General features: G+C 37.0%; 2 protein-coding genes and 1 long non-coding RNA gene across 6 annotated transcripts; 1 reads left to right on the top strand and 2 right to left on the bottom strand.

Moving 5' to 3' along the window:
* Window positions 1-4,548: 4,548 nt before the first annotated feature.
* Window positions 4,549-12,116, bottom strand: sf3a3 (splicing factor 3a, subunit 3). The gene is made up of 17 exons (XM_006631255.3): window positions 11,875-12,116; window positions 10,983-11,030; window positions 10,551-10,603; window positions 10,077-10,182; window positions 9,863-9,935; window positions 9,433-9,524; window positions 8,907-8,989; window positions 8,629-8,767; window positions 8,166-8,234; window positions 8,007-8,074; window positions 7,411-7,518; window positions 7,076-7,145; window positions 6,722-6,886; window positions 6,151-6,261; window positions 5,593-5,683; window positions 5,419-5,474; window positions 4,549-4,882 (listed from the first exon to the last, which is right to left on the bottom strand). Exons 1-17 carry the CDS (start codon window positions 11,968-11,970, stop codon window positions 4,805-4,807), a joined length of 1,506 nt encoding a protein of 501 aa, XP_006631318.1. The 5' UTR covers window positions 11,971-12,116; the 3' UTR covers window positions 4,549-4,804.
* A 239-nt stretch (window positions 12,117-12,355) lies between these two features.
* LOC107077533 (centrosome-associated protein 350) lies at window positions 12,356-23,934 on the top strand. Of its 4 annotated transcripts, none has more exons than XM_015348824.2 (8): window positions 12,356-12,450; window positions 13,942-14,060; window positions 14,922-15,015; window positions 15,772-15,950; window positions 16,766-16,901; window positions 17,579-17,738; window positions 20,937-21,176; window positions 22,260-23,934. In XM_015348824.2, exons 2-8 carry the CDS (start codon window positions 13,986-13,988, stop codon window positions 22,315-22,317), a joined length of 942 nt encoding a protein of 313 aa, XP_015204310.1. In that variant the 5' UTR covers window positions 12,356-12,450; window positions 13,942-13,985; the 3' UTR covers window positions 22,318-23,934. The 4 variants fall into 4 exon arrangements, with proteins under 4 accessions (XP_015204310.1, XP_069051589.1, XP_015204311.1 ...); XM_069195488.1 differs by having other exon boundaries at window positions 12,381-13,486; window positions 16,766-16,892; XM_015348825.2 differs by having other exon boundaries at window positions 12,382-13,486.
* LOC107077534 (uncharacterized) lies at window positions 15,461-20,106 on the bottom strand. The gene is made up of 2 exons (XR_001478563.2): window positions 19,922-20,106; window positions 15,461-15,521 (listed from the first exon to the last, which is right to left on the bottom strand). It is a non-coding gene; the product is annotated as an uncharacterized lncRNA (long non-coding RNA).
* Window positions 23,935-24,372: the final 438 nt, after the last annotated feature.

The following is a 24,372-nucleotide window of genomic DNA, read 5'->3' as shown; positions in this document are numbered from 1 at the left end:
CGAGCAAACTTCATGATTTCTCAGCGTAACAAAGTGAAATTAAAAACCTTTTTATTTGACATAAAAGCCCCTTGACAACAATTGTCCCATTATGCGCCCCTTATACTCTGTTATGTGAGACACCAAGGGCCCGACACTGATTGACAGGGGTGCTTAGTGACAAAGTCTCTGCTGTTTTTAAATTACCTTGGTGCTCTGAAGATTGAACATAATGGTGAAAATCCCTCTCACACACTAAGACACAGGGGGCACCTAATCTATTGCAAGCATTAAGCATTTTTAGAAATCACTGTCAATTTTTACCCCCTATTACAGTGTGTTTATGTGTTCAGAAGTGTTTGAACTTCAGTGGACTGTACATAAGCTTTAAATGACTAAAACTTGTATTTGTTTCAGGACATCTTTTGTTTTTCAGTGTCATACATGTTTGTTTGTTTGTTTGTTTGTTTAAAAATTTCTGCCTGTTTGACTTATGCTTTTATCCAAAGGACCCATTTCTACAGATGAGTATTTTGCTAGAGCAAAGTTGGGTGAGTCACCTTGCAAAACGGAACAACAGGAATTCTCACCAGGAATTTTAACTCAGAACTTTCCAGTTAAAAGTCTAGAACTGGGCCTGCTGCTTGCCATAGACACAAAACATGTTCTAGATACTGGCGAGACTCTGCTCTGTTATTTCCAAGTGATATGGTCTTTGTTTGATTTTGAAATTGAAAGAATCTCCAGATACAGGCCAACAAAACAAAAGAACACATTACAAATCTAAGTAATCCTGAGTTCTACAGTACATCAACATATACTGTAGACAAATACTTAAGTCTTTTCTACAACTGCTACATTTAATTGACTTTTGCTCATAAATGAACAGTGTAGTTTAAACTATTTTAACGAATGTTCTAAAATGTTAATTATTAAAATAAAATAATGCCTGAGAAATTCAGATTCAATTTCAGAATTTCACGTTCCTTGAACTGGAAGGAAAAGCACTGCAGAGATGAAGAGTTGCATTTTGTGAAGCTAGGCTACAGGACACAATCTAATGTATAACTTCAATTAATCTAATCCATGTTTTGGGATGTGAGGTAGATGGTCTTTCTTTCTCATTAATCATAAATCAAAACTACCACTGCAAATTGAAAACATTGCTGACTATCACAATGTAGCAGTATAGATCAACACTTATTAAATATAAATATATATATAAATACCCACTCAACGTTCTTTTTGTTGGAGTAAGATGTCTAAAACACTACCACTTTAGCCCTTAAAGTGAACAAAAAATAATCTTTACCAGAATTCAAAGCACCTGTAATCTCGTTACTTGGTTACCTAAATGTACATATTGACAAAATGTATGTTTCCAGTGGATTGTTGTGGTTTTAGAGGGGATGTATTAGTCTCCAATTTCAACGCAGAACACAAAAGGATGAATACACTCTGCCTGACCTTTGACCCTTGAACCCGTTTTTCATTCAAAGAAAAAAAGTGGGTTAATGAAAAAGGGGCTCTGACACCACCTTTTCAGAGCACCTTGTTACAAATGACAAAGAATCAGAATGCAACTCTGAGCAGTCACAAATGCATTGTCTATAAAAAAATACTGCAGTCCAGTGAACTTTAACTCCCATGCAGACTGTATCAAGAGGTTAAGAAGGCCACCTCATCAGAATAAACATAACGTCAATTAAGCTGTTCTTAAAATTGAAAAACATCAACACTATACACGTGGGAGGTATGAATCATTTCCTTTTATGTAATTTATTGCTGTGGAACCATGGTGAAATTTTCCCTTTCTCTTCCCTTAAGGAGCTCTGGACAACAGAAGCAGACAGGTTACTCAACTTCAATGGAACGAGGTGGAGAGATTGACAGAGCAGTTCCATGAAGCACTCAACTGTCTGTGAAGTTCTGGAGACAGAGAGGCACTTCTCAGACAGAAGGAACAAAATCCAAAGGCACATTCTTGATCAATTTCCTGTTCCAATCCTGTGTATGCCAAGCTCATTTTCTCACATTCATACCAACGGGACAGATTGTCTTTTGAACTTGATCTCCTGTCAGAAAATGTAAACATTTTCTGCCTAAGTGGTGTGCACCTATTGACTTCCACCTATGACTATTGTTTTAATAGGATTTGCATTCACTAGACATCTCTGCACACAGGCGTTTCCATGACCGCTGCTTATCCAGAGTTTTTCATAATCACTCTATCAGTCTTGATAACCCTTTGGATCATCATGCAAATGTCACCTTTCCTGCAGGTGCTAGCTGTTTTGAATGTATGATTTGTATACTTAAAAACAATTTCTTCAATTTCTAAGGCAAAAGAAAAACAGGAATATAACCATACACTTGGGGGAATGTGTGGTCTTATTGTACTTTGAGTGAACTCCATTTGTTCTCGCAGTCTGAGTGCAGGTTTCATAAAGGGGTATCTATGGCAACCATTAATCACTATCATAGTGGCTTTTGCGATTGGGTTACTTCTAGTCAACAGTAGAGCCTTTGAGGACACAGCTAAGCCTCCCCTAGGCCTAAGACACCAACAGATGCTAATTAGTCAGAACAATGTTCAGTGAAAAGAAAGATTCATCAAAAATAGTTCCTGATTTGATATATTAACGTTAGATAGCTTTTTCAGCTACAGAGAGGAAGCAATTGTTTATGCTAAACTGATCTCCTTCGTTTAACAAGCAGGGTATGCATAGTATATGTCACAGACATTCAACATTTCAGTGAAATTCAGCTTGCTTTCTCATGTTACGATTGCACCTCAACAATGGCTGTAAGCCACAACAAAAATGTAAGTCTTTAAAAGGCTGTTTGCTTCAACAGAAGTAAATGATATCTAAGACAGACTGGCAGCCATTCATTAGAACAGAAAAACAAATGTTACATGGTTTTCCTGAACCTGCTGGATGAAACTCCAGTGTGTGCACAGCTCTTCAAGGTCTAAGCACACATGCCACACTTGAGCTCCTGGGTAAACAAAGGACAAGTGCACTTTGTTAGTTTTGGCTCTCTCATTTAGGGATTATTTCAGCCTTTTTAAAGTAGCTCAAGACATCTTGTAATCCTTATGTGCTGCAACAAATTAAAACCATCCAGGCTTATAGTCATCCAACTATACTAACATTTTTTTGTTCTGTTTAAAGGTGCTAAATTGAAATCCAGGAAAGATAAAATCTTTAAGTGCACAAAGTGGCAACTTGGGGGTGGTGATGGGATAAGACAGTAGACTCTATTTTACATTAAAAAGAACCACATAAAAGTGACTGTTGGATTGTGTTTAGAGAACTTTATACCTAATTCTCTTTGGTAAGGTTGGGTTTCACCATAAACCCTGTGTTTGATCCTGGATTATATTAACCATTATTTCAAACAATCCAAACCTTCAATATCTCACTCTTCTAAAAATTGTATAGCTTCTCAAATTTCACAGGACAAGAAATCCTATGTTGGTCATAAGCACAAGTAAAGAGAAGGTTAGAGGGATTTCTAACTCATAACAAGTGACACACAACAGAGTTCTTTATGACACATTTATGCCACCATCCTTCCAGAACAATAGAAAATATTTGCAGAAAAGACTGCAAACAAAGGTAATCGGATCATTTTGAGTTAACAAAAGGGATCTTTTAAACTACATAACAGCTCTGTGGTTTTGCGCAGTAAATTGCTTACATTTATGAATGCAATTAATGCAAGATATTTAATCCATGTACTGCAGTTGTAAAAACCATGCACAGCTACTTTATTTCAAAATAGAAACACAGGACATTTTCCTGTAGATCTTTTCCTGAAAAAAATTTAATATTTTTAACAAGGATGAGAAATTATCAGCAATGCACTTTCATAAACTGCTCTAGAATAGATAAAGAATATTAAGACCGGAACATCTTTTGATCATTTCCTTCTTAAAGAAATCTGACCAACTTGTTGTCACCGACTTGCATGCACCACTAAATATGCACCATGTTCATTTCTTAATACTACAAAATGTCAAGTAACTAAAAAAAACTGAATTTTGATATTTACTTGAAGATATCAAGGTGGGACCTGGAAAAATGAAAACTTCATAATGTACAATTTAAAATGATGCAGATAAAGTAAACACAAACAAACTTTCTCCTATATAAACATAAAATACATTTTCTAAAACACTGGGTGGGACATTTGCTCTTATATTTTATTTTCTCTTGTATGTTAATCAAGGTCTTTCAGGGATTAGGAAAAGAAATTGTAATCGCAGGAAAAGGAATTATTTTCCCTTTCCTTCTTTAAATAAGCATTGCTCGTTCTATTAACATATAAGTGAAAAAAAATCACTTTGTATTTCTCTGGTTTTCATATTTTGTGTGGCTCCCAGAAGTGGAATTTGAAGACTTGTTTTTTCCCCAGACATCTTTACTTTTCATACAACTGTACCAGGATTTGACCTGTTTGTTATAATGGACAGGTTTGGCTTGAAGTGTATTAAACTGAATGCAACCAATTAAAACAAGAACCCCAATCCCATTGCACAAGGAATAGTAAACGACAAAGAAACCAGGAAATCAAAATTTTTATTAAATACAGTGAGATCACATTTTAAAGATCATTTTAAACAAAAGTTGGCCAATGAAGAATTTAAACAAAAGCAATGTTATGGAATTGGATGACACAAAATGTTACAGCTGAGTTAAGGTGTAAAAAATAAAACATCCTGCAAAGCAATGAGATGTGTGCCTCAGCTGTGAAATGGGATAAAATCAGGAGGGTAGAGCCTTTCATCTCGCACAGACTTCCTTCACAATGTTCATTTTTACAGCAGACCCTGTCGTTTTAAGTCCTCGTATGTCTTTTTGTTGACCACGTTTCCACTGGAGTCTTCGTACTCCTCCTGTAGTTAAAAACAATGAGCCGTTAACTCCATCTTGTGGCCATTTTCTTTTCTCACTATCCTGTTGTTACAGGAATTGTTTGGATTTTGTAATTTTCTGTCTCTTGTATGTGAACTGGAACAAAATTAGGATTTGGGGAATACCAAACTGGGACTCTGAATAATGCAATAAACTCATTTGTTCCCATTTGTGCCCTTATTCTTATACATGACTATATATAAGTGGTCTTAAGATTGTCAAAATTACCTGAATACATTTTAAAACAAATTAATAAAATAAAAAATGTTCAAGGAACTGAAAGGATACAGGGTTGTATCTGTATAGTGGACTTCAAAAGAAAAATACAAACTTCCAAGATGTTAACCTTACACAACCACCCTATCACATTCCCTCCATCAATCTCCAACAAGCAACACCAGTCACCTGTTTGTTGATCTAGGCTACAAAAACAGTATTTGTGTCTGTGTGTCAATACCTTGGCTACTCTGACTGAGCTATTCATAACAGTATTAAAACATTGTAAAAATGAACCCACCTCTGTGTCTGGTTGCCATCTTTCAGATGCCTTCAGTGTCTTCAGCTTGGCCCAAACTATTAAAAAAACAATAATACAGATCCAGTCTTTAAAATGTATTTTAGAATACATTTTAGCCAGTCTATTCAAATGGCTTGATGACTCATTATTACCCCACTGAGATATTCTACTCACGTGAAACTGCATCCTCAATCTGTGTGACGTTGGCAAAGTGGGCAGTATTGGGAATGCCAAGACATCTCATGCCATGAGCATGACGCCACTCCTGATGGCAAAGGAAACCGTGAGGAGATTTAAAAAACACAAAAGATATACAAGTAGGGAGCTGCGTCAGCATGCGCAGGCTGCAAAGAAACAAAGGTTTATTCCATGCTGAAAAGAGAAGAAAAGAAACAACGTTTCGGACACCTGAAGAACAGCTGAAATGTTGCGTTTCTTTTCCAGGCTGAAAAGAGAAGACTAAAACTTTACTTGCTCCTTTACAAAAGATGAATGGCTAACCTTGTGTTAGGGACCGCTGAATATAATGTGCAAATTTTACTACATTTGCAATTCAAAGCATCTGGAAAGGACAAATTAATAAATCTTAAAATTGCAAATGCAGATGATCTTTTTCCTTGTTATCAAGCCTATACTTCCTTATTTCACACATGATCGCCTCCAATTTAAACTGCGCATTGTAAAGAAAGAATTACCTTTCCTGGCATTTTTTACGTTTTTGTAAAAACTTACCGCAAAGTGACGCTGAAACGCTTTGGGTCCTCGGTAAGTGTAGTTTCCACATATCTCACAGTTGTAGTTAATGTTCAGACCATGAAGTTTGTAGAGCCAGTATGGAATGGGCTGAAAGCACCAAAAAACAGGAATAAAAAATTCAAAGGACACGTAGCTGTATCATTTGATAACCAAAAGATATTATTAAACATCACTTTCACTTTCATTAAAATCAGAAACTGGATGACGGGCATGCACATCTGCACTAACTAGCTGGGGACTGGATTTTTTCAGTGCTTGGTCTGTAAGCCATGCTATAAAAGTATCAATATAGATGAAATACACCAGTAAATTGTGTATTTTCTGCCAAACAAACAGGCTTCTGTGGGTGTAATATTAACCACCAATTATAAACCTATGTTTTAGGTTGTAAAGTTTCAGTATTTTCAATGTATTAAGGCAGTGGCATATTTTGGAGGGTGCTTGGCATTTACACATCAGAGATGAATGACTTAGGAACCTGTCTTAGGAAGTCACCAGGACCTGCTGTGGACAGTGTAAAGGCCAGGGTAAAAATCAGGGTGTGTACCTTGCCATCCCAGCCCAGGGGCAGGTTTTTGGGATTGTAAATGATCTCGTTGTCTTCATCCTCACTCTCGCTCTCGCTCAGCTGCTCCTCCTCCTCTTCCTCTCTCTCCTCCCCTGTGCGTGCCTGTTTCCTCTGCACGTTCTCGTGAGTCAGCTGCCTTTGTTCCTACGGAAACAGTGAGGATCATGTGAGATGCCGGCCACTGCCAGACTTGCTGTTTCTCTCCAGTAACATACGTGAGAAAAGGGTCTCTTCATCAGCTTCTATCAAAACTGTATCAAACAATTTAATTATCCTTTTTAACTGCAACAGTGTTGGTAATAATACTACAGCTCCATACGATCAACAACTCACCCCTAGGATTTCCACGTACTCGTAGATTTGCGCTTCAAGGAAACCAATTTCTTTATTACGTTCTGTGTCCCTACAAAAACAATGTGAATCTTTTACTTTAGAAACAGCACAGGGCCACATGACAATTGTGGTGTGAAAGACATCAGACAAGAGAGTCAAGAATCGTGGGAAAACATGCTTTTAGCAGACACACCAATCACTTTAAATTTGGGAACAATATCTGACCAGTATTATTTTCTGATTTTTACATTGCCATGACATAATTCATATACGATATGAATCAATATCAAATTGAACATGATATTCAATAAATCGGTAACTGTAAAGATTCTTACTTTTTTGGTCCTTTGGATTTGGGATTCTTGGCAAAAAGCGAGGGATCCAGCGACTCTAGAGACATTCCCTTTGTGCCGAAAAGCCTCTGTGCCCTTTCCTCTAAAGTCCTTAATAAGAAATAAACACCGTAATCTGATAAAAACGCACTCAACAGAATATTACTTTCACACCCTTTTAACAGTCATTTTTTTTATCTTTTCTAATATTATAAAGAGAGACGGGTGCATAGACATGGAGACCACTGGATAAGGATCAAATATGGAGGGGCATCAGGTGAGCTGTACTACAGTGGAACAAAACCAACCAGATCCCACACACACAAGGAAAGACTATATATAAAACCACAAAGGATATGCACAAGTGTGTCATTTTATACAACACAAAAGGATGATGACACTTGTGTCCACTAAAGTCTGACCCAGGGATCAAAGGACAAAACAAAGTACAGCAGCATTCACCACAGGCCAAAGAGTTCCGATCTGATTGACTGGTAGAAAAAAGTCATGACAATGACATTTTGGTTGTGATAGAAATGAAGCGAAGATGTGCATTGAAATGGCTAGGATATCAAATTAATTTTTCTAACCATACTTACCCTCCACATTTCAAGCCTAAAGCCATGAGAGCAGACTTCAATCTATCCAATCCCAAAGATGCCAGCTCCTGTTTGGGAACAGGAAGAAGCACTGTGTGTAAGAAAGGAATTAAAAAGGCAACTTACACGTCATGCTAACACGTGGAAAATATATCTTACCTCCCAAGACGAAAACGCAGAAAGATCTAAGTGAGCTCCAGCATGGGTCAGTGCACTACTAGTCTCTTTCTGTTAAGAAGACAAAACAGAAGTGAGCTGACTCTTTCCCACGGAAATTGCCGACAACCCAAATTATTTTCCAACCAGGAACACACAGACGCTCAAATACATTTACATGCCTTCGGCCAAAGTTTCTCTTTTTAAACTACATAATGTGACATTGCCTTTAATTTTATTTCCATTACCTAACTGTATATTTGGATAATGGTACTTATTAGCAGTTTACAGTTCATTAATATGCAATTTCTCTAACAGCAAAAAGTGATAAAACATTTAACAGCAGTCCTGTTATAGTTGTGCAACTGCACAAAAATAATACATAAAACAGTACACCAAGTTTTTTTTTTTTTTTTTTTTTTTTTAACGTGAGCATTCTGGAGCTCAAGCACTTTGGTCAACATACCGGCCAGCCAGGAAAGGTACCATTTTCCCACTTCTTCTCAAACTCGTTAAGTATTTTGTTGAACAATTCATTCTGATCTAGCAAGGGCTTAACTCTGTCAGTGTAGTCCTGAAGGTACTCTAAAAGCATTTCCAGGTACCTAAAGATGAACAAAAAGATTTGAGTGTGTTTCTTGAATAGACAGCTGTGTTACGGCGGTCATGACATCTTTACAATGAATAAAACTAATGTAAGATTACAGATCTGAGAAAAATGTGAAGCAACAAACTTGGACTTACTTTTTGTACTCTGCATTTTTTCTTTCTTTTGCAATGTCAAATAGCTGATCAAATGTTGACAGATACGTAATATATTCAATTTTCTAAAAAGAAAAAGAAACATTAGTGAGCTCCTTTTGATAATTGTGTACCGTTTCGATGGACTCTTTAAAAAAGATTGTGGCTCTGGAAGCAGGCAAATGCAGAGTGGTTGAGTATATTCCTGAGATTGTTGGAATGCGATATTGAAAGACATTAATCTCAAAATTCTCAAAGGTACCGACAAAGTCAGGACAACAATGTCTTCAGATTTACAATGTACTGCAACCCAGACAATACAAAAGACAACTAAATGAAAATCGATTTAAGACACAAAGCACTTCTTGAAAGTTATCCATGCATAAAGCAGATTCTTGGTAGGAACAATGATCTATTCGTACCCAAATGGACAATCCTGATCAAATACCCATTTTTATTTCCTTATCCAGCAGTTAATGATATCCAAGTGCACAAGTGAAACAAAATAAAGCTAAATCCAAGATCTTACCTCTGCTCCTTTCAGGTTGATGTACTTCAGGTAACAATCATGAAGATCAAGATATCGCCCATATCCTTCCTCATCAGTGAATTCAACTAAATCTAACAATATTTACAAAACATTAAGAAGTGAGTGTCTTACGAACAATAGGTTAGAACACAACTAAAGATATTTGTTACTCAAGATAACATCACCAAATAACTGTTATTCTTAGTCATAATTCTGCCTTCTTCATCAAGTTTACATCTCTGAGATTAACAATGCAGAAATACCACTAGAAAAAAGTCAACAAGGTCACAAAATAAACTAAAGAAAGAGACTAGGAAGAGATCTAAGAAAAGATTTACTGTGAAAGGAGTTAGATAATGCATTCATGTAAAAAGGATTTGCTTTCCTTCCAAATCATAATTGGATTAATCTCAAAAGATTTTCGTCTTACTCTGTGCTTCTTCACTGGGGTTTTCTCTGGCTTTCATTAGCTCTTCAAATTCAACAGACATGGGAACACAGATCTAAATGATCAAAAAACATTAACATGATTAAGAAAGAAGGATAAACAGTTCTGGAACAGAAAAGCATGTTTAATATGAAACGTTAGATCACAATTAAACTGCAATCTCAGGTAAATGCCTTGTTGTTGTGTGTAAGTTCACCTCATTGGGGTGTTTCCTGTGAAATTCCTTTATCTGCTTCAACCGGTTGTAGAATTCAGCAAATTCATTTGGTCCCGAAATAGCACTGAGCTCCTCCTTTCTCATTCTGTGAGGACAGGCATGCAGAAAGAAACATTATATTCAAATAAAAAAAAAAACCCAAATATTTAGAAATGCATTTGTAAATATCTACTAATGTCATGGTTATATAAAGTTAAAATGTTACCTGCTCAATATGTGAAAGCAAGTTAGTTTTAATTCCTTTGTATGACAAATCTACCAACAGGCAACTGAAGAATCTGGTACTCTCTGGTGATTTGTTCAGAGCACAGCAGAACAATTTAGTTTGGCAATCTACTCGTTAACGAAAATCAGATCATCTGAAGTAAGAGTTCATGCAGCATTTTTAATCATTCTGCAATGACGTGTTTATATCAATACCAGCAGAAATAACCGCTGGATCCACAGACTCACCCATCTTTATCTTCATAGGAATCCCGCAGATTTGCACTCACTTCCATGTACCTCTGGAAAAGCAATTAAAATGCGGTTGTATTTTCTAAAACATACTTAACGAGGTACAATCTTATATTTTATTACGTGGAAGTTATTGACTGAAGTGCGGGAAGGGTGACAAGTCAGTCTCACAGAGCTGTACCTAGTCACCATCATCATGACGTAACTCGCTACATATACTCAACTCAAACCCGTCTCCACCTTGCAGCTGCCCCTTGGTCTGAACTGGGTTTAACCAAGCAGGTTAAGCCAAGCTTGTCTCACCAAGCATTCCAAGCATCCAATTCCTGGATGTTATTTAATTACCCATGAAATAAAAAAGGACCACAAATCAAGCAAATATCCGACGTGGCTGTAGGACTTAAGATAGGAAATAAACGCATTACTCACATCCAGCATTGCTCTTGTCCGGTGATCTGAGTTTATCTGGTCCCTTAACTAAACAAGAAAGAGAAAATCAGCTCTGTGACAAATCAGAATGTATAGTTTGCCAAAATCCATACATATACGGCACACATATGAGTGTGACCAACGTCACCGTTGACAAAATCACGGACGGTAATTATGTTGCTTGAAGCAGAAAGTTACCTGTCACTGTATCCTCCAAAGTACAACTAGAATTTGTAATAATACTAAGAACTTTTAATTACACCTCCAAATAAGACTATAATTTAAATAAAGAAATAGGTGAAAGGGCAAGTTAAAAGGCACCAGCTACTTTATTTCTGCATCCCACTTCCGATTGCTAATTTTTCACTAGAATACAAAGCGTGAATATAACTCATGTGAAGCAAAATCAGCTCATCTATTCAAGTTCACAAGCAGCTCCAAATCTCGGTGAAGGAAAATCAAAAACTGCAAGCAGATCGTTTGCTTCATATGGTCAAAAATAAAATGTTTAAAAAACGTATTCACACGCGTAGAAGAGACCCAATACCTTAAAAACAAGGAAAGCGGTTACATTTTTTACATTCAACCAGGTAATTAGTTAAAGTATGCGGTTGTGAATAAAAACACTGAAAACAACTGTGCACCACAACTTGAAAACAGCCTCTGAAATCTCTTAAAGCACCTAGTATTTATTTATGCAGTCTAAAACCAAGTATATTATTTGAACGTAAAACATTTTGAAACAACGAAAGAGTTCTGCAACATTAAAATAAACAACACAGAACCGACCTACTGATTTCTTTTTTTCTAAAAAAAGGTTTGCCCTAATTTGCCGGGATCTGCGGGTCCACAAACACGGGCCTAACTCAAAGGCGGGTGCTGCGCAAGTTACCGTAGTTTTTTTGTGTAGCATTTCTTTTGTCTTGGCATCCATGAGCCTTTCTTTTTCCTCATGGTAGCGCCGCTGCTGCTCCAAAATGGTCTCCATGTTTTAATGAAACAAGAAACAAATACAAAAGACAAGTTGTAGCCTTTCCCGCTTCACTCCCGTACAGTCACAACACACAGACGGAGGCGAATGCAACACGCACCACATCACAGACTACCGGAAAGCATCTCCCTAAAGTGTCCGGTGTCAAACTGAGAAACAACAAACGCAGTCGAAAGATTCCGGGACGTCATGTCCATTTTTGTGTTGGTCAAGTCGTAACTTCTCAAAATCATTACCGCTATTTTAAAAGTTAATACAGGAAAAAAATAATTCATGAATTCAATTTAGATATTCAAACCAGCACTTAATACTTTATATTTTACTCATCCGAAACACTGTCAATATCAAATAAACACATCGCCCGGTGGTGAGGAGGAAGTGCACCTCGGCGTTGAGGCTACCGCAAAGCAGGCTGGGAATTGTAGGCCGGGGGAGTCCGAGGGTCCGTAACCGTAAGCAGCAGCTGACCCTACTCATGTAAATATACCTGTGTTAGTTTAAGTGTTCCCTGAAGTTTAGTGCCCTATAAGTTAGTGTGTAGAGTCTGTTAAAGAGTTACCACCATAAACCCGAGTACATGTTCCCTTGGTCCCGTAATGTGTGCGTAAATCCCGTGGTCTGTTTACGTAAAGGAGAGTAAAAATTGGTGTTAGTGAGTTTAGTCCGTCTCCGATTAATTTCGTCCTGCACGAACCCGTAAGCGTTACAATACCAAATCATTTCGGTTCTCAGTAATAGTTGGTTACGTTGATTAGTGAGCAACTGTGGTTTTTAAGTTCTGGACGAGCATGACATTTAAATATTATGCGCCACGGAAGTTCCTCACAGTAGAGACCAAGAGTTACAGTGCTATCTTTTTGCTTCTTTGTGAAATATAACTGTACCCTTGGGTGTCGTATAGATGAGAAAGGTGGAAGCAAGCAGAATGTATAATTATTATTGCTTTATTACTGTTAGTCAACTAATAACAACTCAAACCTTTGCCCTTTTAAAACCTGGCAATACAGTATGTTCGTATGCAACAGTTTTATATGCATCTAAATAACACTGTAAACAGTGAGGTTTTGATTTTGTATAAAATCTTGTATATTATCTGAAAATCACTGGGGGTGATTTCTGGGACTAGTCCTGTGTTCCAAGAATAACAAATACCTTATTTTATGTTTTGTCTAGAAAAACTAGAACTGGCATTTCTTTTCAAACATAACCAAAAGAGGAACGATTTAAACCATGCTAACTAGGGCAGAGTGGCAAATTCACTTTTGTATGAGTTCCACTGGATGTCCAGCACCAATGGCTAAGAGGATTAGGTTAGATTTATTAACTGGATTGGTTCTCACCTGTCAACAAACCCTCATAGCAACAGCAGGGAATTTATACACAGGGCGATAGCCAAGGGAACACGCCTGGGCTGTAACTACATTCTGACCTAGAAAAGGCTTCCACACCACATGGCAGCAATTGGATCTCTCTAGAAAAGGCTTTAAGGATTCCCAAGACACAGAACTAAAAGGTAGCATTAGCTGCAATATGTACTAGGCTATGCTGATTTCTGATATTATTTAGCAGAACTGACAGCAGGGCTAAAATAGTTGTACTATATGTGTTCTGCTACTCTGTCCTTCAATCATGAGCCCTCAGTGGCTGCTGCTGGCAGCATATGCTGGTCATATGTAAATGTATAGAAATCAATTAGATATGTTCATTTTCCTTGAGAGCTAAAATGCTCATTGAGAAACTGTGTTTCATATGTCCCCTCGCAGATTCTAACTAAACCACTGCAACATGGCTGAAGCAAAGCCTCTATTGGGTAAAATAAATAATGTTTTCAAGCGTTGACTTTTTAAAGTTGTTGCTAAAAAATAAATGGTAATTACATGCAGGCTAAAAGCTTATAGTGTCTGACTTAACCCACATTTCTGCACCACTGGATGAAGCTGTTTGTTGTTGTATCCCTTTTCTTTATAGCTCCACTAATGGGTATATAGTTCACAGATCTAGCTGGCTTCAATATGGTCTTCTGTGTGTTCTGGTCTATGTTAGATTGGACATTTAGAGGACTGATATGTTTCTGGAGATTTATGTGGGTAAGTAAAAAAACTTTCAGGCTCTACACTATAAAGTAGCAAAATAAAAGCATACGTGAAGATAGTAAAACCTATGTATTTATTTAATTGCCTGTTTGCATTTAACAAGATACAGGTGTGTTGATGGGGATTTTATTTAAGAATAAAGACAGATATTAAGCAAAGCTATATACAGTATGGTAGTTATGTAGGATGAGAGCTATTAGTCTGTAGCTGACAGGACTGCATGATGTAATTATAGCCAAAAGCCTATGTTTTATTGCTGTGCACTTCCCAGTAACACTATTATTACATTTTTTAAAATAACATGCAGTGCTAAATGATATCTAGAAAGGAATGACAAAACCATAGTAATTTAAACAAACGTTGTGGTTTCACATTCACATCGTTGGGCAAGCAAACAAATAATCTGGAATTCAGAGCTCACTGATGAGCTTTACTGTTATACAGTATGTGAAAAGTAAACATAGTAGAACTTGCAGATTCATGCATTTCTATATAAATTTTAACATAAATGAATATGCAAGTCTTGCCAACCTCCTATCATTTAAGACTGAAAAATAAAAACTTCAATAACGAATTCTTGATGTAGTTTTAATTTCGTTGGAATTTTTTAGACTTCAATTGCTTAAAATGTAACCATTTAAAAGGACTAAAGGTTTTATTTTAGAGTTTTCGATGTACTATATTTGTAAAATGTGTTCCATCTCTTTTGTACCAAGTGTAGCACGATCACTCTTATTTAAATATTTTAACGGAATAGGCTAATGTTTTCTTGGGAACTCTTTGAAGGGATAACTAGGCGTTTCTGTTGTTTCCATACTGTGGCCAAGTTTTTCACTTTTCTGTCTTTCATTCCAGGTGACCCCATTCCAAGCAATCACGTCTTCTTATCTCAGTAAAAAGCGAAAGATTGTAGATTTTACAGTTCACAGCCCCAAGCTTGAAAAAACAGGTTTGTGGTTCATCATTTTTTTTTCCTGATGAGAAGATAAAAAGTTTTTAATTAAAGTAATATTTCAGGTTAATACGTTGTGCAAGTCTTTTATTATTACATTACGCCACGAACACCCTCAATAGTGGTGCCAGAAATGAAACATTTTAATTTGAGGCTGTGTTGATGTTTATTTTGCTCAGATTATTCTACTGGATGTACCTTACAGCAGAAGTTCCATGTTTTTTGTAGTATGTAGTCTAGAATAATACTATAAAATACAATACGGTGAAATTTTAAATCGCGAAATAAAAATGTTTTTATCTCTCGAGTGTAATCTTGACGTAGGATGTTATGCACGCATACTTCCAGCAGAGGGAGCGCATAACATGTCAGAAAACAGTTTTCTGATGTTTCAAGATGCTTCAAAGCGCAATATTTCAATCTATCCTTTCAGAAACAAATCTTACCTTTACACCACCACCTTTGCTTGTGATTTGAAAGGGTGCTCACCATGAACTGGAGCTCTGTAAAATGGAGATTAATTTGTCTGAGATGACTAATCTTGATTTTAAACTTGAATGAGTAGTGTTTCAGAGTGCTGCATTCTTTACAAAACCCAAAATTGTAGGAAACATCAGTGCCTGTAAAACAACAGAGGCCCTTCAGTGCAAAAAAACTGAAATACCTATTGGAGGTTGTGGGATGTCTGCTAATAACACATTTCTCTGTGCCAAGTGCACTTATACCATTTTTTCTATTGAACATTCCTTCTAGATACTGAAGTCTCAGAAGAGACGTCAAACCTTCATGACTGCAGTAATTTGGTTCGCAAGAGATTATCCAAAGCTGAGAGTGAAATTCAGCTATTGAAATCACAGATTTCAAAGGAAAAAGCTGTTTGGGAAAAGAGGTTTCTGGAGCTGCAGAGAAAACAGCTGGAACTGAGAGATCAGGTATATCCTTCTCCACAGGTATCTGAATATGCATCCATAAAGACTGTTGCAAGGTTCCTGACAGGTTCACAAGCAAGCATGCATTCTCAGTCTCTTTAAGTTAAAACAACTATATATCTAGGAGAAGGGTTACTCTTCCCCTTGACTCTTATACTATTGATGATTTAAAGAGACTAAAAACCTTAATGAATTCTAGACCCAAAGACCTAGAGTTTAGGAACACCTTCTATGATGGATTAAGTACTTTCGTTTCCTTCTAGATTTTCTTGTCCTGTGTAAATAAATGTGGAAAATATTTCTATGCAGTTCTTCTGTAAGGTAGAATGAGGCATTATTTGTCAAAATGATCATACAAGATTGGATTTATTGGAAAATCGGAGATGAATTCCCTCACAGGGTCCATTTTTCTTATATGAATTTCTCATATGACAACTTTTGAACACTCTTTGCTGTAGTTGTTAGTTGTGAGTGTTAATAAGTATTGATAACCTAGAGATGGTTTAATGATTGGTGGTATTTTACAGTACATTAGTGGTTTTAGTAACATGCAATACATTGGAAAATTAATTTAAAATAATAACACATTTATATACCACTGCAGGGGGAAATAAAATCAGTGTGTCTGCCAAAAAACAATTAACTTGTATGTCGATATTTGTTTTGGCTTTCATTTTTTTAATTTGGCAGCGAGAGTTCAGAAGCAAGCCGCAACATGCAGCTATTTCACACTTCCACACCAATATAGAAAAATGTACACAGCAAGATCCTAAAGTCATTCAAATGGGCAAGTAATCTACTTTTTAAAATTTTTCCAGCTCATATCAGAAATCTTGGCAAGAAATGGAGCTCTATTCGAAGATGATATCAGTGGCTTCATAGAGAGTGACATAACGACATCCAAATCTGACCTGGAAAATCACTGCATGCTTGATGCTTGTGCAAGTAAGCAAAGTAAGTTCAAAATGCAAAAAGTGATCATACATTACTACAGTAAAATGAATCATCTATCCATTAAACATGTTAGCCACAATGTTACATTTTTCATGCTATGCACTGCATGTAAAATGTCCACTCTCATTAAATTTCAGTTGTCTTAGCATATATGCTATTTCAGTTCCATTAAAAATATGCATGCTTTAAAATTGTACCTACTTCTGTGTGTTTGTTCTTGATTATACTTACTTTGATTTGTCCAGAGGAGAGAGATGATTCAATTTCAGAAATACAATAAAGATGCACTGTAAGACTCGTATTAAACCTTGCATTATTATAAAGCAGGCTACATCTTTTTCCAAAGCAGCTTACTGCTATTACTTTTCCATCCTTGTTTAGCCCATACAAAATGGGAAACCATGTTACACAGCAGGGTTGCTGGAGCTATCTGGGTAAAGGACCATGCCGAAGGATACAGCAGCAGTGTGGCCACCTGGGATCTAAACCCACAAGTCTCTGCACAAAGGCCAGACACTTAACCACTTGTCCACATTGCTGTATGTTAAACCCACTTGTTCATCAACAGAATAATTTCAAAGCTTCAAATGACAGGCACCCGTGTTTTTGTTTGTGACTGACTGAAAATCAGTTCAGTGTTTTTTTTTTGTATGAGAAATGCATTTGATCACTCTCAGGCGAGGAACCTCTTCCACACCACCAAAGGAAAACAGATGTGATTTTGCTGAAAAGTGAAAACCTGTCTGCCAGTTCTAAGCGTGATCTGTCTGGGAGCCTTCTCTCCTGGTCTTCTTCGAATAGCTCTAGACCCTCGTCGTCTACTTCCAGAAACAGCAGGTTGGTTGTGTGTTTGTTTTACAATACAGTATTTTAGAATTAATGTATTCATTAAATTATTTTGACCATGTTTCTTAGGAGGAGAAGGAACAATAACTGCAGCCAAAGTTCTAGAATTCCTGTAACTACTTTGCATAGTGTCCTACTGTATATTTTGTTTCTATGGGAAAGACTAAACCACAAAATTAAATTGGGATTATTATTTGGAGGAAAACCACATTGTTATCTATGTAAACTGCTGTGCTTGCATAGATAAGGAAATGGTGATAAATTGAGAATTCTGGCATATACCTGTGCTTTTTGATGCAACACATGTGCACTGTCTCCTGAAGAAAATGTTGACAGAAAATGGCATTATTCACCTATATGTATTTTAACTTGCATAGACGTTGTGGGGTCCATTGGTGATGTGAATGTAAAATAGAATAAATGGAAATTGCTATCGAGAAAAGTCCAGAGGATCATCCTCCACAGAAAAGGTTCACGGCTGTTTTCTGGAACTCTTTTCTTAAAGACAAACAATCATATAACTCAAGCAATCATATCAAACAAACAAAATAATTACATAGGACAACTTGTACTCATGTCACCATGAGGAGTATTTCCGTTAAGTAAGAGGCTAAGCATGATTGTTATGCACTGGTCAAATTTCCAATGCATGGATACTAAGGAGACCTGGGATCTACCTGAGCACATCCCTGAAGAGGAGGACAGTAGAGGATCTATACTCCTGTAGGAGCAAAAGTACTGAAGGGTGATATACTGTATACAGTAACACTTTTCACCCATGTATTAGTGCTACACCCAATAGCTTTGTACTCCACCATCCACAATTCACTTGAGGGCTGCATTTGGCCTGTCAGGAAATCAGCCTCTGAAAGCTGTTTGTATATAGCCCTGCAACTTTATATAACTTCATTAACTGACAAAACAATTGAAATGTATCTAAGCACTAGGCCTGTCAAATAAATTGGCAATGCAAGATGTATTATTTAGATAAAAGGAATAATTTAGTTTTTTTAAATAAGTCTCTTTATTTTTGTGTACAGACACCCAATCTCAGTCACCAGATCATGTTTCGAATTAGGGGTGATTTACTGCTTACATAAGTCCTTTGTGAAATGCATTCAACAAGGTGCATATTCTCAGGAATATGAAGGTCTTCCTTGGTTGCCAGAGTTGTGTTCCTCTGTCAGAGCTTCTCCTTCCATCTCCTGCCCATACAGTTTGCAAAAGCCGGATTCCTGCTGGACAATCCCTGATTGTATATACCGTGCCCTGCAGAACAAGCTCTGGACTAGCCAGGGTCTGCTGTGTGGCCAGCCTACACAAATCAACATTTAATGATGACACAATATAGAAGCATATAGTAGATTAACTGCCTCCTAACTAAACAGTGTAGTAACTGTGCGCATCGCACTCCACAGGTGATCAAGCTGGCTCAGTTCTATTGCACATGCTGAATGAATGTTAAAAGAGGTTTTGGCAATCCATTGCAATGAATATATGAATATATATATTTCCAGAACTGTCCTCTCCCAATTTGACTGAAGAAAAGGCATTTTAAATTGATCGCAAAATGACATTTTTTAAACTGATCAGCAAGGGTGACCTACCTTTTGGGAGGAAAGCTATGGCAAATCTGGATAAGATATTAAAGTGCAAAGATATTACATTGTCAACAAAGAGCCTTATAGTGAAAGCTATGGTCTTCCCTGTAGTAATATATAGATGTGAGAGTTGGACTACAGTATAACTTATAAAATAAGTAAGGCTGTGCGGCAGAAAATAGATGCTTTCGAACTGTGGTGTTGAAGCAAATTGTTGAGAGTTCCAAGATCAAATCAGTCGGTACTCAAGGAAATAAACACAGATTGTTCATTGGAAGGATTGATAGTAAAACTATAAAATGTGAAGACAGGATTCACTGGAGAAGACTCTGATGTTGGGAAAGATGGAAGGGAACAGAGGAAGGGGCGGCAGAGGTTAAGATAGATAGCATTACTGAAGTACTGAGCTCAGAGAAGCAGTTGTTGACAGACAGCTCTGGCATGCTAAAGCCCATGAGGTCACGAGGAGTCGGACTCGACTAAATGACTAAACAACAGCAACCATACACAACGTGTTGGATTTTGACTCTCGAGGACTGGAAATCCCCCACACCCATGCATGAACATACTCACCTAGTTTTTTTTCCTCTGTTCATCCTGTCAAGGTTAAAAACGAACCTGTAGAGAAGTTACTACCTTGAACTACTGATGTCAGTTTAGCAGAGAAACCCACAGAGTGTGCGTTAGAAGCAGAAGTGAGGTAGACCGCACAGTGTAGCATATTTCAAGAATTCAGTGCAATCATTACCTTTATCACTCCTTCCTGCCTTATTGCGACACAAGAAAATGTACACCACAGAGATATCAGTTGCTGTTATGAAACTGCTTCTCACCTGCTTCATCCCCTTTCCCCTGTACACATCCTTTCTCTTTTAACCCTGTAATGTTTCTTTTTATTTCTGCAACCCTTATTTAAAATCCAGTATAAATCACTCCCAAACCCCACCAAGAGAGCTCTGCTTTCATGCCTGGCAGAAATTTGTGTCCCTCACACTTTTAACTTGAACCACAACCAAAAAAAACAAACACTGATTAAATCTTTTCACTGCTCTGTACTGTAAACAAAATGAGGCAACAAAGACAAACCAGAGAACTTTCTTTTTTAATGTCTGGTGCAAAATATTACTTGAATTCCCATCCAGCGTCTGACCCTAATCTGACTTGGAGTAAGGCACTGGGGCAGAACTTAAGTCTGAAAGTTGGAATGTATCCTGTTGACTTTTGTCAGTTGTTCCTACAGTTTATTTTTTGTGCACATCATGTTAGGACTATCAGTTTTGCTGGGGGAGTGTACTGAGAATGGCTGGCATTCTTATATGTGATGAAAACCACTGAAGAAATGCACAGAAAAATGTCACAGTTCCCTTTTTTCTCTGTGCTGGTAGTTGCACTATAAACTTACTGTCGTCACACATGCAGTGATATTGGTACATGACAACAAGGAGTGAACATTGTAGATTCTTTGTAGTTAAATTTAATTTATACATTTCTAATGTTAATTTATAACAGGACAAGTAGGTTGCAGAGCATAAGGAATCTGCAAGAAACAAGAGAAATGTAATTTCTGCTTCGATTGCTTTCTTTGCAGCTTAGTAACCACAAGAAGCAACACAAAGCCTTACAGGGTGTTTGTCCCTCATTCCCACTTGGATTTACAAATCGGACACAGGGTCCGCCTGCTGCTTCCTTCTGGGAGAATCAACACTGGGACAATCCAGTACTTGGGATACCTGTCTGGTATGCAGGATTTCTGTGTGGGAGTAGAGCTGGAGACACCAGAATATGGACAGCATGATGGAGTGTATGAGGGCCACTGCTATTTTAAATGGTAGGTGTTTTTAAATCTGTGTTTATACTGATGAATGTGGTAGCATCCAAGTTAACCTTTCACTCTTATCTTAAATGTATCAGAGGCGTGGATTGTTTCTACTGAATAAAAAATTAAAGTCCTTTCCAGATTTACAGCAGTATAATACAATATTAGCTTTAGGCTGTTTGCCAAGCCTTCTGGGAAGCAAAACAATAGAGTTGTTGTGAAACACCTCCAGTCCAGGTCAGGAAACTGGTGAGCCCATATGATTTTCCAACAGACTCTAGACAAGCCTCTACCATATTGATTTACTGCCTTGAGTGCCACTGTTAATTCTGAAATGAAGCAGTATAAATGAGCTGCATCTCAAAAACAAACTAAACATGAAAAATCAACCTACAGAATAACAAGCATGAAAGGTTTACATGAAAGTTTCGGGATGTGGACGTAATGTGCTACAATACAAAAACACCTAAAACACAGCGCATGTAAGACAAAATGCCAGGGTGAAGACCCTTGTGTTTTTGTGCATTGCTTCAATAGCTAATGATTAATGGGACTCCCTGACTATATCACTACCCTGCCAAGTGCCCTGATAATGTGAACAGTAATAATTGATCTCATGGTCCCCCAGTCCACAGGGACAGAGGATGAAGTACTCTTGCAAAGCTGTCTTTCAAAGAAAACATAGAACACATAGGAAAGAAGAATAAATAAGAAATCAGATGTTTGGTGTGTCTCAGATGCCATATTCGTTGTTCAAATCTGATCACTGGCAATAAGCACCCTGGCACAAACTTGCTAGAAACTAGCCAAGGTCTTCAGTTAACAGATGAGAGGAAGACTTTCCTTGATCTCAGTTTTAAAAATGGTTAATTCATCAGCTTCATCATTATTATTATTTAATGTTATTGTCTGTCCAAAAGGATGAGCCACAGGATTCACTTGTGAAAATCTAGTTGCTGCCGTGAAGATCTTTGGGAATTTCTATAACATGTCATCATTTTCTTAAATAAATAAACTTCTCAAATAAAATGTTGATTCACATTTGATTGTTCAAACACTTGTCATGTAGCATGTAATCTGTTTTTTTTCTTTCAGCAAGCCTGGTCATGGTGTGTTTGTGAATTTCAACAAGCTGTTGATGGCTTGGGAGTGAATTTGCTGCAAAGATCGGGGTTCACACTACTGGTGCAAGAGATCAGAAGAGTGAAGAAGAGATCAGACTGACACTGGTTTCAATGTAGCAAACAAAGGCTAGATTTAATTGAACAAACTACCTTTATGTAGTGATGGATAAAAAGCATTCATGACATTTAACTAGATTTAGAACCAGTTCTTTCTCGTCTAATGTAAAATGGAGAAAGCAGTTTAGAATGAAATTCAGGTTTTCAAACATGAAGGAGTTATTAACCACTGCAACAACATTTCTAGTAACTTCTGGCATATCTGATCAGGTCTGCTTCCTGACTCTTTTCATGTGTATGAAGTAAAAAAGAAAATATTTCAGATGTGTTTGAGCACTAATCGTGCAAATTGACTAGTCTGGTCCTGAATTTCTACAAAGAAATAATGGAAGAGGAAAGCAGTTCTTTATGAATTGCTTTATTTGTTGTGGAGGTTAGATTTAGAACAAGCCGCACACTACACTGATGCATACTTCTTATAGTATGAGAACAGAGCTGTGCATTTTGTAGGCCACACAAGATGTCCCTGGGAGGTTGAGGTTATTCAGTCCTCAATTTGCTGTTCGCTTTTGCTTTATCAACAAAACTTCCTTCCTGTTTGAAGCATTCTGTATGCCAGACAAGTTCAAGGTTATTTTATCTCATAATCAAAGAGAACTAATGTAAAAGCCCATAAGCTTTTTTCATTCCTTATACATACTGTAAATTATTATTTATAACTATTGCATTCATTTTTTGTCTCTGCTCAGGCAGTACTATGATGACTTATATACTGTTTTTTTTCTTGCATTCTCATAAAATGGTCCATTAATCGTTCCAGGCAATATGTGAAAATAAATTTAAGATACAAAATATAATCACTGTGTAAGGTAAATGGCTTAATTATTTAGATTTATTTGCCTAGGGTATTTAGATCTTAAAATATTTTAAATAATATAGGCACAAAATTGGGGTTTACATAAAAGGTAAAGTTATATTTTTATTATTTGCAGAATAATAAAATGGAGAGCTAACTCCATTCCTTTTTGGTATCATAGTTTTCTGCAATCTGCATCAGGATTATAATCTACCTGTAAATCAGTGAGATTAAATGTAATATAAAGGCATGATTTGCTAAGAATATCTTCTGTGTGATTTTGAATGCTAAAGAAAGTTGAACTGTTACCATTGGACTATTTCATAATCATTTTAAACATGTTTCCCATTGTATTTATTGTACCTATTTTTATCTGTGCTAGTACCTTAAGAAAACATCTTCACACATTGTAAATTCACTCAACGCATTAGAGATCCCATTGTTTTCTTCCATTTTTGCCAGTCAAGCCTGGACCCCTCTGAGCAACATACTGTAACTGTGTGTCTGTGGCGGGGAGAGGGAGTGGGGGTCTTTTCTCAAAGATCCTAAGCTGTCTTGTATTTGAATGAACAAACAAGGGCAACAATGGAGCAATCCTCTCATCGTTGTAAGGGATTATAATTTTGTTCCTGTGCATTCGGTATATTAAACGCAGCTAAGTGACTGTTTCTTGTATGAAGCTAGAGTCAGATTTTCATCCTTTTGGATGGACAATAAAGTTATTTAATAATGATGATGAAACTGATGAATTCGTTATTTTAAAGTCAAATTCTTATGCTGTGTTCTTTGCACCTGAGCTCTTAATGGCTTAATTGAACTGTTGTGGATTTAACTGGACTAATTACAGCTTCTTCCAAGTATTTAGCAAGAAAGTTTGGGGTTGCTATAGAACGTGGAGCTCTTCAGAACCAGGAGTAACCATTAGATAACGAGCAGCTGGTTTGGTTATTTTTTTCATCTATGCTTCTCATGAATCATTGGTATTTGTGACCTTTTTTTCTGTTGACAACTTTTGTAAAAACACAGTCTCTTACCTCTTGCCTTCCCCTGTCCCCCAACATGAGTGACTGTCATAACATAACATGGAAATAACTACACATGGGAAGTGCCCAGCGAGATTACTCAAACTGCCCATGGGGTATTCTGACCATATTCTGCATTTTCCATCCAA

The sequence above is a fragment of the Lepisosteus oculatus genome, chromosome 11 (genome assembly GCF_040954835.1).
Source record: "Lepisosteus oculatus isolate fLepOcu1 chromosome 11, fLepOcu1.hap2, whole genome shotgun sequence".
NCBI lineage: Eukaryota > Metazoa > Chordata > Actinopteri > Semionotiformes > Lepisosteidae > Lepisosteus > Lepisosteus oculatus.
This window is presented reverse-complemented; position numbering and strand designations above follow the sequence as displayed.

Excerpts from the sequence above, each read along its gene's own strand:
- sf3a3 (XM_006631255.3), bottom strand. The coding sequence starts at position 11,970 with ATGGAGACCATTTTGGAGCAGCAGCGGCGCTACCATGAGGAAAAAGAA. Across the intron at positions 10,183-10,550 it reads TCCTATGAAGATAAAGATGG|AATGAGAAAGGAGGAGCTCA; the intron begins GTGAGTCTGTGG and ends CTGTCCTCACAG. Across the intron at positions 6,262-6,721 it reads CCCTGGGCTGGGATGGCAAG|CCCATTCCATACTGGCTCTA; the intron begins GTACACACCCTG and ends TGGTGCTTTCAG.
- LOC107077533 (XM_015348824.2), top strand. The coding sequence starts at position 13,986 with ATGGTCTTCTGTGTGTTCTGGTCTATGTTAGATTGGACATTTAGAGGA. Across the intron at positions 15,016-15,771 it reads CCCCAAGCTTGAAAAAACAG|ATACTGAAGTCTCAGAAGAG; the intron begins GTTTGTGGTTCA and ends CATTCCTTCTAG. Across the intron at positions 16,902-17,578 it reads TGCTTGTGCAAGTAAGCAAA|GCGAGGAACCTCTTCCACAC; the intron begins GTAAGTTCAAAA and ends GATCACTCTCAG.